The 15315-nt window shown below is 45.2% G+C and overlaps 1 protein-coding gene across 3 annotated transcripts in view; it reads left to right on the plus strand.

Moving 5' to 3' along the window:
- ehbp1l1a (EH domain binding protein 1-like 1a) overlaps nucleotides 1-15112 on the plus strand; it is a 45927-nt gene extending 30815 nt beyond the window's left edge. For all 3 annotated transcript variants that reach the window (XM_079757869.1, XM_079757871.1, XM_079757870.1), the window contains 7 exons: nucleotides 48-99; nucleotides 271-314; nucleotides 670-781; nucleotides 9322-9421; nucleotides 9857-9930; nucleotides 12222-12336; nucleotides 13572-15112. In XM_079757869.1, coding sequence (XP_079613995.1) covers nucleotides 48-99; nucleotides 271-314; nucleotides 670-781; nucleotides 9322-9421; nucleotides 9857-9930; nucleotides 12222-12336; nucleotides 13572-13665 — 591 coding nt within the window. In that variant the 3' untranslated portion in view covers nucleotides 13666-15112. The remainder of the gene's footprint in view (nucleotides 1-47; nucleotides 100-270; nucleotides 315-669; nucleotides 782-9321; nucleotides 9422-9856; nucleotides 9931-12221; nucleotides 12337-13571) is intronic.
- Nucleotides 15113-15315: the final 203 nt, after the last annotated feature.

Below are 15315 nucleotides of genomic sequence, written 5' to 3' on the forward strand. Positions count from 1 at the left end.
TCTGCTCTTCCTGCCGTGGTGGAAACCAATGCCTTTTGTCTTTTTAGGTGGTAGGAGGTCAGGAGGAGGGGGAAACTGCGCAGAGGAAATTGGAAACGGGTAAATTGTTCTGAAGATGTATTTCTATAATGAACATTTATTAAGCGGTGGTATGTGTACGACAACCTCATCATTGTTACTTCTATGTTATTGCCTTATTTGCCGTGTAATCCATGTAAATCATACGTCCGTCACGTCTCTGGCTGTTTCTTATGTGTGTTTGTGCTGCAGAAGGAAGAGAGGCCGCTGAGGAGGAGAAGGCCGAGGAGAGCCAGGTCAGTGACATGTTACATAAGCTCTACACACGGACGACTGCATGTGAGGGTGGAATCATGAGGCAAGGAGCAAGATGATGGGTTCGGAAGAGTTCTGGTTTCCCTTTGTAGTCCCCTTAAGACTACTCTTCTGTGGTAAAAAAAAACCTTGAAATGATATTGTTTGATTGTTTGAGTGTGTGTGTGTGTGTGTGTTCACGATGTGGGCGTGTGTGTGTCTGCATGTGTTTGTTTGTGTGTATGTGTGTATTTTCACGAATAACGCGTGCCCGTGTGTGTGTGTGTGTCTGTGTGTGTGTGTGTGTGTGTGTGTGTGTGTGTGTGTGTGTGTGTGTGTGTGTGTGTGTGTGTCCAGGATCCCAGCCAGTACGTGCAGAGTGAGATGGCGGCCCTTGAGTCGGAGCAGAAGCACGTTGACACCAGGGCCGCTGTGGTGGAGCGGGCCCTCAGGGGCCTCATGGAGACAGGTGGGAGGTTCAGGACAGAGGAGCATGTAGCCATGTCTGAGAACACAAGGCCCATCTTCACACACACACACACACACACACACGCACACACACACACACACACACACACACAGATACTTTCTCACACACACACGCACGCTTGAACGCATGCACGCACATGTAGCCCAGGCTTCATAAGCTGTGAAAAAGTTAAAAGAAGAAAGAGTAAAAGTCCGCTATTATTTTGTATGAATGTGTGAGAGAGCGATAGCTGGCATTTATGGGGTTAACTGCGTCGGACAGAGCAGAGAGACGTGCGTCATGACGTCACGGTGAAGCGGCATTGCAAGTGCGCATAACTGCTTGATAAGTAGTGGGAAAGGAGAGAACGCACCGTTCGGTTGCACGATTGAAAAATATCTAGAAGTAGTTGGAAAACACCGTGAGCTGACTCAACAGTCCACAGTTGATGTTGCCCGCTCGGCGGTCAGGTTTTTGTGAACGATTTGAATTGGTGGTAGTCAACGATAGATAGAAGACCAGCACTGGATAGCCACCAGGTGGCTTCCAGACATCCGCTGGAGATAACCAGATGGCGAGCCGGAACCAAGGAACAGAGTCAACTGACCTACCTCCCAAACCTGCGGTGTGGTAGGAAACACAAAGATCAAAGGGCCCCAACGATATAAACTGAGCTCATATCAAGGAAGAGAAGACCATAAAGACATTTCTTTATATTTCTATTGTATTTTGCGCGCATTTTATTATTTTCCATGTTGTTCCATGTGTTATTATTTTCCATGTTGTTCCATGTTTTATTATCTTCCATGTTGAAAATTGTTGTTAACAATACAGTTCTGAAACTACGTTTTGTGTGAGTGTGGTCAGTGTTGATGTTCCATCCTGGGCTCCATGAGCGTTAACCTAGAATCCTGGTAACTGGTCCAACTTCGAATTGAAACCGAAACCCAAAATTACCTGTAACCTCATAAGGCAAAGAGGGGTTACAGAAAGTGGCGAGCTAGCCAGGAGCCCAGTTAGGTGACATCAATATTGCTTCATTCAAACATGGATTTTATCCAGAGGTCAAGTGTTAAAATTCCTAACGCAGTCATCATTGATGGAATAACTGAGTCAGTTCAGGTTGAAGAAGTGATTGATTTCCTTAAGAAGTATGGTGCCATTCAGCGCACTCTTTTGGTTGAGGATGAGTCTTCTGATTTACACAAAAACCTGATTGTCGAGTACGCTAGTGGCTCAGCTGTACAAGCTATGCAGTCACTTTTACCATACAGACACACACTAAAAAGTGATTCAAATGTTGTGTACAATGTTGAGGCTTTAAGTAGTGTTTACACTTCTAAGCTAGGTAGCAGTGCTACAAAAACTTACCTGACAGAGTTAAAAGAGCTAGCAAAGCTAAGCGGCAAAGACTACGAAGCAGTCTTAAGAGAGATGATGATGCATATCGGTAGTGATGTTGAAAGCATGCAATCTGCAAACGAGCCGTCGCCTCTAGTACTCAGTGAGTTTCCTGTAGAGTCCCTACAGCCCACCAGTCCTTTCTCAGGTCCCCCTCAGGGTGACAGTGGTGAAAACAGTGCTATGTCAGCACCAGTTGTTGATCAAAGAAGAGTCCTATCCCTTTCTGTGAGTGACATCAATCCACCAGAGGTTCAGAAAGTTGTGGTTGAACACATTGTGAGGAGGGGGGATGCAGGTTCTTCCTTTTCATTCCCAGTCCGACTTCGCTCATTTTCAGGGAAAATTCCCAGACCGAATAGTGAAGTGGACTATGATACTTGGCGTTCGCACATTGACCTTCTCTTGAATGATCCCAGTATGTCTCCTCTTCAAGTGTCTCGAAGGATCTTGGAGAGTTTGCTTTCACCTGCAGCAGATGTGGTAAGAGGCTTGTGCTCAAATTCATTGCCTTCAGCCTATTTGCAACTTCTAGATTCTGCTTTTGGTGCAGTTGAAGATGGAGAAGAGCTGTTTGCTCAATTCATGAGTACTCTCCAGGATCCAGGCGAGAAGCCATCAGCTTACCTACAGCGGTTGCAGCTCACGCTCAACCAGGCTGTTAAGAGAGGGGGGGTCGTACCAGGGGAAGTAGGTAAACACCTCCTCAAACAGTTTTGTAGAGGATGCTGGGACACTGCTCTGCTCTCTAGTTTACAACTTGAGCAGAAGAAAAATCTTCCACCTCCGTTCTCAGAGCTTTTGCTAATGCTACGTACTGAGGAGGACAGACAGGCAGTAAAAGCTAGTCGCATGAGGAAGCATGTAGGTTCCACAAGGCAGAGAGTTCAGCTCCAGTCACAAAGTAGCTGTATTGTTGAGCCAACAGAGAACCCAGACACCCAGCCCAGTGCTATTGACAATCTTAGGAAGCAGGTAGCTAGCATTCAGAGTCAGCTAACCACCTTAATGGCTCAGAGGACGCCTGGGGGGTTTAGTGATAGAGGAGCTGCGGGAAGAACACAAAGCAGATTGTCAACATCACACAGTACAAAACCAGACATGACGAAACAACCAAGAAAGAACTACACAAACAAACCCAGACCTTGGTATTGTTTTAGTTGTGGGGAGGATGGACACGTATCAACATTTTGCACCAATGACTCAAACCCGACTTTAGTGACTGAAAAGAGAAAAAAATTAGAGGAAAGACAGCACAAGTGGGAACAACAGAACTGCCCTGACTTACCTTTAAACTAGATTCAGTCTCTGTCGTGGGGCAGACAGGGGCTGAAGAGAAGCAACCACGCTCCTCAAAGAAATACAAGGTTCAAAAGTGTACAATTTCAGAACACTCTAAAAGAAACCACTCCTTTAAGCTTCCTTCTGGGTTGGTAGGTACCAGAAGTACAGCTCAAGTGACCATCAACGGTAAACAAGTTAACTGTCTACTTGATACAGGTTCACAGGTCACCACCGTTCCTCATTCATTTTATGAACAGCACCTAGCCGAACAAGAAATCAAACCCTTGCACGATCTCCTAGAGGTAGAGGGAGCAAACGGACAATCCGTGCCCTACCAAGGTTACATTGAAATGACAGTTGTCTTTCCACAGGCGTTGCTTGGTGTTTCGATCGAGGTACCTACCCTTGCTTTGGTTGTGCCTGATGTCAGGGCCACCTCACAGTCTCTTGTGCTTATAGGTACCAACACCATGGATGTCTTGTATGACACATTTTCGGAAGGTGATTCAACCAACTATCAGCCAGCCCATTATGGCTACCAAGCTGTGATCAAGGTCCTTGAACTCAGACGCAGACAGGCTAGCAATAGCCATGGCATGGTGAAGCTACAAGAAAAGAAACCAGAGGTCGTTCCGGCTGGAAAGACCGTTGTCATCGAAGGTTTCACTGTAGCTAACGACTTCCAGAATGAGAAGACTGTTGTTGTTGAGCATTCATCTTCATCTACTTTGCCTGGCGGGTTAATAGTGAAGTCTTGCTTGGTTGACTTTCCCAACCAGCGACCCTTCAAGCTTCCAGTCATCGTTAGTAATGTATCTGAACATGATGTTATCATCCCTGCAGGGTGTAAACTTGCAGACATCGGTACTTACCAGAGCGTCTTGTCCCAACAGCAAGTGAATCAACCAGCCGATGCTGAGTCATCTCAGAAGTCAAACTTGCACTTCAACTTTGGGGATTCGCCTATCCCAACCGATTGGAAAGAGCGCATTGTCGAGAAACTTCATAACATGCCAGAAGTGTTTGCGCAACACGACTTGGATTTTGGGCGAACAGATAAAGTGGCACATCACATTAAGCTTTCGGATGAGACTCCTTTCAAGCAGCGGCCTCGGCCAATACATCCAGCTGATGTTGAAGCTGTTCGCAAGCATATCCAAGAGCTCTTACAAACTGGGGTAATTAGGGAATCTGAGTCACCTTTTTCGTCCCCAATTGTGGTTGTCAAGAAAAAGAACGGTACTGTCAGACTCTGCATTGACTACCGCAAGCTGAACCTGCAGACAATAAAGGATGCATACGCACTTCCCAAGCTTGAAGACACCTTCTCTGCACTTTCAGGTTCTCAGTGGTTTTCGGTCCTCGATTTGAAGTCTGGTTATTACCAGATTGAAGTTGAAGAGAAAGACAAATCCAAGACAGCATTTGTATGCCCGCTTGGGTTTTGGGAATTCAACAGGATGCCTCAGGGTGTGACAAACGCACCAAGTACCTTTCAAAGGTTAATGGAGAAATGCATGGGCGATATGCATTTGCAGGAAGTCTTGGTTTTCCTAGACGATCTGATCATTTTCTCAAAAACCTTGGAGGAGCATGAAGCCCGACTTATGAAAGTTCTTGGTCGTTTGAAGGAGTTTGGTCTAAAACTCTCACCTGAGAAGTGTTCTTTCTTTCAGACATCTGTCCGATATCTCGGACATGTCGTCTCCAGGAACGGGGTTGAAACTGACCCAGAGAAGATTGCTTCTCTTAAAACTTGGCCAGTCCCCCGAAACCTGCGAGAATTGAGGTCATTCTTGGGTTTTGCAGGGTACTACAGGAGGTTTGTGAAGGGTTACTCTGACATCGTGAAGTCCTTGCACGGCCTGACCTCCGGGTACCCACCTCCACGTAAGAAATCCAACTTGAAACCATCAACTGATCAGACTTACCATGACCCAAAGGCACCCTTTGGTGGTCGTTGGACACCTGCTTGTCAGCAGGCATTTAAGCAGGTCATTGAAGCGCTTACCACCGCTCCGGTATTGGGCTTCGCCGATCCTCAAAAGCCGTATGTACTACATACCGATGCCAGCACCAGCGGCCTTGGTGCTGTTCTTTATCAAGAACAAGAAGGTCAGCTCCGGGTCATAGCTTATGCGAGCAGGGGGCTATCGCGGAGTGAGAGCCGGTACCCAGCCCATAAGCTGGAATTCTTGGCACTTAAGTGGTCAGTCGCTGAAAAATTCTGTGACTATCTTTATGGAAATCACTTCACTGTAGTTACTGACAATAACCCATTAACGTATATCTTGACCACTGCAAAACTCGACGCAACGAGTTATAGATGGCTTGCAACCTTGTCTACCTTTTCATTCAAGCTTGTGTACAGACCGGGAAAACAAAACTCAGATGCCGACGGACTGTCGCGCAGACCTCATGGCGAACTGTCAGACGATCCCAAGTCGCAGAAGGAGAGGGAGCGGATCTGTCAGTTCACACGCGACCATCTCTCTGACCCGGACAGTATCGATGCTGTCGACCAAGCTGTTGTTCAAGCCATTTGTGAGAGGCAATTTGTCTACAGTGACAATCTTTATGTTCATGGTGGTGCTACTTTGGTCGAAACTCTTACCACCTCCACAAGAGCTGTACCTGACAGCTATGGGAAAGAGGACCAGCTTGGAGGATTGCCTTTCATCCCTCACTTAACTGAAGTTGAGTTAGCGAGTAAGCAAAGGGCTGATCAGTGTTTGAAGCATGTTATTTACCAACTTGAGTGCGGGGAGAAGCCTCCTCCCACTCTACGGAACGAACTCCCAGAACTTCCACTCTTATTGAGAGAGCTACAGCGTCTTGAGCTCCTCAATAATGTTCTTTACCGAAGACGACAAGTCGGCGCCCAGACTTCTTATCAGCTGGTCTTGCCAGCTGAGCTCTGTGACATGGTCTTGGTGAGCTTACATGATCACATGGGACACATGGGTGCTGATCGTACCTTAGATCTTGCCAGAACAAGGTTCTTTTGGCCAAAGATGGCTTTAGATGTTGAAAAGAAGGTGAAAACATGTGGCAGATGTGTGCGCCGAAAGGCATTGCCAGAGAGAGCGGCACCGTTGGTCAATATCAACACCACGAGACCTCTTGAGTTACTTTGCATGGATTTCCTTTCTTTGGAACCCGACATTGGTGGAACAAAAGACATCCTTGTCATCACAGATCACTTTACGAAGTTCGCGGTTGCCATACCAACGCCCAACCAAAAGGCCCGAACTGTGGCGAAGTGTCTGTGGGACAATTTCATTGTACATTACGGGTTCCCGGAAAGACTCCACAGTGATCAGGGACCTGATTTCGAGTCCCACATGATCAAGGAACTTTGCCGAGTAGCTGGCATACATAAGGTGAGGACAACTCCGTACCACCCCCGGGGGAACCCTGTTGAGCGGTTCAATCGCACCTTATTGAACATGCTAGGTACCCTGGGGAATCAAGAGAAGTTTCGGTGGCGTGAGTTTGTAAAACCGCTAGTTCACGCGTACAATTGTACGAGGAACGAGGTGACGGGGTTCACGCCATACGAACTCATGTTCGGCCGCCAGCCTCGCTTACCAGTCGATCTCGCTTTTGGTTTGCCTGTGCAGGGTGGTCAGCACACGTCACACTCTCAGTATGTTCAGACTCTCAAGTCTCGTCTTCAGGAAAGCTACAAAATGGCAACAACAAATGCTGCAAAAACAGCAAGTCGAAACAAAACAAGATATGACAAGCGTGTAACGGCTTCGGATTTGGATGTTGGAGACCGAGTTCTCATCAGAAATGTCCGCTTACGGGGAAAGCACAAAATTTCTGATAAATGGGAAGCAACTGTCCATGTTGTGGTAAGCAGAGCTGGAACACTCCCAGTGTACACAGTGAAGCCTGAGAACCGTGAAGGTCCTTTAAGGACATTACATAGGGACTTACTACTTCCGTGTGGCTACTTACCAACGGAGGACAGCCATCCTGTCCCACAGTCCGGGAAGCGTAGGCCGTCGACTCGTGCAAATCCTTCCCCAGATGAAACAATCCCCTCGGACGAGGAGGAAGATGAGATCATTCCTATTTACTGGTTCAGGGATCCTTCAAGTGTTCAGGTCCCAACTTTTCAGAACACAGCTCAGTTTAATCCAGGAATATCCCCTGAGCAAGATGCACAATGTCAGATACTTCCACTTGATCATCTTGTTGAGAGTACTCCAAGTGTTCAGCGTGTTGATTATTTACCTGAGATTGACAAACAACCTTTTAGGCTTGACTGTACTACAGACGCCTCTCTGGTACTTGACCAGGCTGATAGTCAGCCAAGTGACATTGCACATTCGACTACTGACATAGCCGCAACGGCTGAACCAATGGGTTTTACTGAAAATGACTGTACTAACACGCAATGCGACAAATCTCCAGACGTTCCATGTGACACTGGTGACAATCAGATAGTAGGTACATGTACATCTGATACACAAGAGCAAGAACAGGTTAGTTCTGGTCGACATTCAACTCGGACTAAGAGCCAACCTAACCGACTCACATACACAGAACTAGGTAGCCCGTTGTTAGCTATGATTCAGTCATTTCTTCGTGGCTTATCAACAGTTGTTGACACTACTTTGAATGAGAACTTTGTAGGCTCCTCTTCCTCAACTTCCCAGGTAGTAACTACGCAACCCTTGCCATGTCCCGGGACGGGCATGAGCTCAGGGGGGGAGAGTGTAGCCCAGGCTTCATAAGCTGTGAAAAAGTTAAAAGAAGAAAGAGTAAAAGTCCGCTATTATTTTGTATGAATGTGTGAGAGAGCGATAGCTGGCATTTATGGGGTTAACTGCGTCGGACAGAGCAGAGAGACGTGCGTCATGACGTCACGGTGAAGCGGCATTGCAAGTGCGCATAACTGCTTGATAAGTAGTGGGAAAGGAGAGAACGCACCGTTCGGTTGCACGATTGAAAAATATCTAGAAGTAGTTGGAAAACACCGTGAGCTGACTCAACAGTCCACAGTTGATGTTGCCCGCTCGGCGGTCAGGTTTTTGTGAACGATTTGAATTGGTGGTAGTCAACGATAGATAGAAGACCAGCACTGGATAGCCACCAGGCGGCTTCCAGACATCCGCTGGAGATAACCAGATGGCGAGCCGGAACCAAGGAACAGAGTCAACTGACCTACCTCCCAAACCTGCGGTGTGGTAGGAAACACAAAGATCAAAGGGCCCCAACGATATAAACTGAGCTCATATCAAGGAAGAGAAGACCATAAAGACATTTCTTTATATTTCTATTGTATTTTGCGCGCATTTTATTATTTTCCATGTTGTTCCATGTGTTATTATTTTCCATGTTGTTCCATGTTTTATTATCTTCCATGTTGAAAATTGTTGTTAACAATACAGTTCTGAAACTACGTTTTGTGTGAGTGTGGTCAGTGTTGATGTTCCATCCTGGGCTCCATGAGCGTTAACCTAGAATCCTGGTAACTGGTCCAACTTCGAATTGAAACCGAAACCCAAAATTACCTGTAACCTCATAAGGCAAAGAGGGGTTACACACACACACACACACACACACACACACACACACACACATACACACACACACACAAACACACACAGATACTTTCTCACACACACGCACGCTTGCACGCACGCACACACACACACACACACAAAAACACACACACACACACACACACACACGCGCGCGCGTCCAAGTGTTACCAACAATAACAATACTAATAATAATACTTTACACCAATATGTACACCACATGGACGATGCACCGAGTGTGTGTACAGAGGCATCAGGACATACACTGATGAGGCGTTTGTCTCCACTCTCTCCCAGGTAGTGACAAGGTGGAGGAGGAGAGGCTGATCCAGGAATGGTTCACGCTGGTCAACAAGAAGAACGCCCTGATCAGACGGCAAGACCACCTGCAGCTTCTGTGAGACCCCGCCCACACACACACACACACACACACACACACACACACACACACACACACACACACACACACACACACAAGCGCACAAGCATGCAAACAGAGGCACACCCACAGACACAGACACACACAAGCATGCACACACAGGCACACACACACAAGCAGGCACGTGCGCAAACGCACACACATGCACACACGAGACCTGCACAGAAACACGCGCACACGCACACACACACACACACACACACACACAAAAACAACCACCCAGTTACAAGAGAGCACCCACACAGATACACACACACTCACACACTCATAAGCACACACTTCCATAAATCTGCACACAATTACACACACATTACAGAGACACAAAATCTCATAAACTGTAAATGTAAAAAAAAAAAATGTAAATGTAAACTAAAATGCACCTTTGACCGACAGTGTGGAAGAGCAGGACCTGGAGCTGAGGTTCGAGCTTTTGAAAAAGGAGCTGACCGACATGATGTCCATCGATGGTATTATTACTTTTTTTTTGGTTTATTTCAGGGACATTGCACACTAATCAACAGCCAAACTCTAAGTGAGACAGAGTTAGCCTAACTCGGTTAGCTGTGTTACATCCGTTGTCCCCGGCCAGATATTCAAAAGGCAACCTAAAATGACAGAAATAATGGTAAGACTTGAGCAGCATGCCAGATCAATACATGATCAATAGTACCATACAGACAACAGACAGACTCCAATTAAATCCCGCAGGAACTATACAGGCTTAAAGGTCATCGTCAACGTCCATCATTGTTTTTTTCGCCATTGTCCCTTTCCTCAAAAAGACGAATATACTGATTTGATTGTAAGGAACAAAACATTTAGTAGGGCTGGCTGGCTAGGCATTTGTTATTTTCTTTCACATTACTTATTATAATTGAAATATATACATTATACATAATACACAGACACAATGCATACCCATTGGCACAACTGTAGCCATTGTCGTCAAAATGAAATAAATTGGAGGGACAAAAAAAAATGATGCATAAAAAACACTGGAAATTCATTTTTTTGATAGTTCTGGTCATAACATCCTTTTTCTAAGTTATTTTGTTTTACCCATTAAGCAATTTCGCCTTGAATTGCGTCAATGGCAGTAGCACTTTGGTAGCTTTAGGTCAAACCGGGGGCAATGGCAGGAAATTGTGCTTTCTGTTTTAGGTGATTACGCTATCTTCAACTTCCTATGCCGGCTATCTCCCACAAGTGAAAACAATATGAGTAAATTATAAATTATTTACATTTACATTTAGGGCATTTAGCAGACGCTTTTATCCAAAGCGACTTACAATAAGTGCATTTGTTACAATAAGTACATTTGTCATAAGAAGTGAAACAATATATCGCTGTCGGTACAGTAAAGACGTTCATAGAACCAAGTACAAGTATTACAATCGCTAGGCTAACCCATTCCCCGTGTAAAGCAGCGATAGCAGCTACTGTAGATGCTACACAATTAAGTACCTTGAATAAATGCAATGTACAAGTGCCAGGACGTACAACATTCAATGGTGGCTGTGCATTGGTTTCTATACAGAGTCGAGATGAACTCTGAACAGGTGAGTTTTGAGTCTTTTGCGGAAGCTGGTGAGCGACTCTGCGGTCCTGACATCGGTAGGGAGCTCGTTCCACCACTGAGGTCCCAAAACAGAGAAAAGTTGTGACTTTGCTGATCGACCTTTGCTTGCTCTTAGCGATGGCGGTACCAGACGTCCAGCTGAGGTAGTTGAGTGGAGGGATCGAGCTGGGGTGTGTGGCTTTACTAATGCTTGGAGGTAGGCAGGGGCAGTTCCATCGACTGCCTTGTATGCCAGTACCATCATCTTGAATCTGATGCGAGCTATTACAGGGAGCCAGTGGAGGTCTCGGAAGAGGGGGGATACATGTGAGAACTTTGGTAGGTTGAACACGAGGCGCGCTGCCGCATTCTGGATGCGCTGAAAGGGTTTAATCGCAGAGGCAGGGAGTCCAGCCAGGAGCGAGTTGCAGTAGTCGAGGTGGGAGATGACCAGTGATTGGACTAGAAGCTGAGCTGCTTCCCTTGTGAGGAAGGGCCGGATCCTGCAGATGTTGTAAAGTGCAAATCTGCAGGATCGGGCCACTGCAGTGATGTTTGCGGTGCAGCATAACTGATTGTCCAACACTACACCAAGGTTTTTGGCAGTTGAAGAAGGAGATACAGTGATGTTCTCAACAGTGACCAGTAAGTCCATGTGTGGGCAATTATTGTAAGAAGGAGGCTGCTACGGTTTTACAGGAGAAATCCGGTATTAAATGGACCTGGGATATGTTTAGTAAGGTAACGAGCTTGAATGTTCGTTTGGGAGCAAAAAAGCGCAGATAGACGCATTCTTAAGTTGGCTGTTTTTAGACGATTCTACCAAAACACTATGAACTTGGAATGATAAGGGCATGTCTTATGGTAAAAAATAAATTGCTATATTAAACCACTTACCAGGCTAGAAGTAGCCCAACAGTTCTTTGGTACTATAATAAGGGACTTAACATGTAAAACGAGGCATTGATAACTTTGTAAGTGTACAGATTGTTAATTAAAAAGGACATTTTATACACACAACACCATCTTGTGTGTATTAACCGGTGTAAGTCGCTTTGGATCAAAGCGTCTGCTAAATGCCCTAATTGTAATTGACCAGTGGCGGTGTTGGTTTTCACCTCACTGAACCAGGTTGTGTACCCTATGCACTCGAACCCCCACCCTCACCCGTTTCTCTTGCCTGTTTGTTCTTCTCCCCAGAGGGGCAGAAGAGCCAGGCCCACAAGCACCGGGAGCAGCTGCTGCTGCAGGAGCTGGTCTCCATAGTCAACCTGAGGGACCTGCTGGTCCACAACATGGACGAGAAGGAGAGAGGGTAAGGCGCTGAAACCTGTTGCTTTCTTTTTCTCTCTCCTTTTTTTTTTTTACCCTGCTTGAAGGGTCAAGGCCCCTCTGCACACTTCACCTTGCGCACGGCTCAACGTGACAGGTGCCCAGTAGGGCTGTAAATGTTGTTTTTCCTTATTTGGTTTATTCATTTATGATATCGTTATGGGTTATCGGTCTGTTTCAACATTCACAGTTGTAGGTTGGCTTCATCGGCTGTTAATTAACGGCTGCTAATATGGCATTTGGAATCAATGTCCTTTTTTAGTTGGGGTTCTTTTTCTAATGTTCCATCAATCTTTCCAGTGATATTGTGTATATATCTCTCTCTCTCTCTCTCTCTCAGTCTCTCTCTCTCTCTCTCTCTCTCTCTCTCTCTCTCTCTCTCTCTCTCTCTCTCGCTCTCTCTCTCTCTCTCTCTCTCTCTCTCTCTCTCTATATATATATATATATGGATTGGTATTAAGCGTGTAGAGCGTTTCTGTTCCACTTCTTAACAAAATTTTGAAACCCCTCAAACAAACAAATGAACCAAGGTGTCTTTACGTGCCTAGGACATTCCGTTCATTGGTCCGTACTTCATTTAGAGGACGCTTTGGTCCAAAGGGATCAACAGTAAGTGCATTCAACGATGACGATGTAACCCAAAAGGTGCAAGAATCAATTGCATACATTCAATTAATAAAATAATCCAATAAGCCCTAAAGAGAATTTGTATTGGCCAAGTTGAACAGATGTGTTTGGTCAGTCTGCGTCGGAAGGGTTCCAGCCGTCCTGATGTCCGTGAGGAGCTCGTTCCACCGTGGTGGAGCCAGCAAACAATGTAGATGTTGTTGAGCGGCCGCTGGGCCCACTGGTTTAAGGGCGTAGCAGCAGTTAAAACATTATTTTTTTAAATGACCATCACCGTCATCAGGGCTGAGAAGTGGGCTTTTGATCTGTACAGAAAATAAGTTGCTACATAACGGAAAAATGTTCTTCTGTCCTTCACTATTCTCAAACACTTAAAACACCTAGCGTAGCATGCGATTGCATTTGTAATTGAATAAACTGTACAACTTGTCGCAATTGTTTTTTTGATAATTTCTTTAAAAAGCATTAAAAAACTGCTCCAAATGAATAACCAGTACCCCCCCCCCCCCACACACACACACACACACACACACACACACACACACACACACACACACACACACACACACACACACACACACACACCTGCAGTGCCATGGAGGAGGATGCTCGCCTGGAGAGGGGTCTGGAGCAGAGGAGGAGGAAGTATGCCAAGCAGCAGAAGGAGAAATGTGCGGTGCAGTAGGACTAGGAGAGGACCCTCTGATCATCATCATGTGACCCGTCGCCTGTCTCACACCTGCCCAGCCTGCGGCTCTCCGAACACATGCTCTCTCTTTCTCTCTCTGTGTGAACGCATACACATTGGGTGGTAGTTTTGCGCAGCTTCGGTGCCATCAAGTCCGGTCCATGTACTTTTTAACAAGGCACTGTGAGGCGGCTGGGAGTCGCCCAGAGTGGAACATTTTGACCTGCTTTCTTGCAGTTTGCATGTGTGTTACAATAGTTGATTTTTGTTTATCACAGAGTGTGTGTGTGTGTGTGTGTGTGTGTGTGTGTGTGTGTGTGTGTGTGTGTGTGTGTGTGTGTGTGTGTGTGTGTGTGTGTGTGTGTGTGTGTGTGTGTCTTCTTATGCGTGGTTGCGTTTGTTCTGTACTTTATTATATCCCAACATCCCCACAGAGGTCTAACCACTTCACAGCTTCATTATTTACAGATAAATGCTGAGCTGTTTGATATGTTACAGTGCGGGAAAATCCGGAAAAACCTTCATCAACCCAACACCGGCTGCATGCACTTTAGTTCGCTGTCATGTTCATAGGCTTGTGGTGCACCGGCTAGATGCAGGTCAGACAAGCCAAAGGATGACTGTAATTGCATAATGATCAAAGGTCTCCACGGTAACGTGGCCCTCACAGCCTTTGCTTTAGTGATGTCTGTGCAGCTTTCCGTCCCGTTGCCTCCCACTTCTCCCACACGTCTGTCCAAATGTGTTGCGTTTCAATTGAGAATCTAAAAACCACTTCTACACAGATTATGGAATTCATTCAAAAGTATGTTGGATACATTTAATATTTGAAGCATGGATCGAAAATGTTACAGATGTTACTCTTCAAAGAAAACAAAATGAATCCCTTTGAATCCTTGTGATTTTTTTACTCAGAAATCACTGAAACAACATGAACATTTTAACTAAAGCTAAGCTAACGGAGGGTATAGGCCAACATTATTTATATTACATGAAAATCACGACCCAAAATTACTGGACAAGCGATGACACTGCTATGAAAGTTGATAGTTTCCAGATACCAGATAATTTTTTAAGAAACAAAATTTTACTCTATGAATAGGCCCAATTTTGCTGCACAACAAAATACAATTAATTGTGTATATTTTAAAGTGTCATGCAGTATATCTCAGTGCTGTTCTGTATTTTTGGGGATTACATCCGCCAAAATGTAGGTATCCCAATTTTGCAGTTTGACGAGATTGCTCTAAATGCTTCGATGCACAAGAATCAAAATAAACCTCCTTCTTTTAAAGGGTTTCTGTCCACTGAAAGATGGACGCCGTCAGTGTCTGACTTATTTATTACTGTGTTGGAGTGCGTTGGAATGGGTTTGCAGTTTGTTGACTTTATTTGCTCTTAAGGAAGACTTCAACATGTCTGTTTTAATGTTATTTGCACTCAAATAAAAAAATACAAAACAAATACAAGGTTTTTTGATGTATAGTTAATTATGTTAGTTATGAATAGTTTTTTCCTTGATTTGTTTTATGTACTGTTTAGTTAATAATTCAAATATACTGAGTTGAATTGCATGTGTATAATAAAATCCTGCTAAAAAGTATTGTGAATACAGAATACAGCCCTACAATCCTTATTTTCCTAAAC

The sequence above is a fragment of the Pollachius pollachius genome (assembly GCF_949987615.1).
Source record: "Pollachius pollachius genome assembly, chromosome: 20".
In the NCBI taxonomy this organism is placed as follows: Eukaryota; Metazoa; Chordata; class Actinopteri; order Gadiformes; family Gadidae; genus Pollachius; species Pollachius pollachius.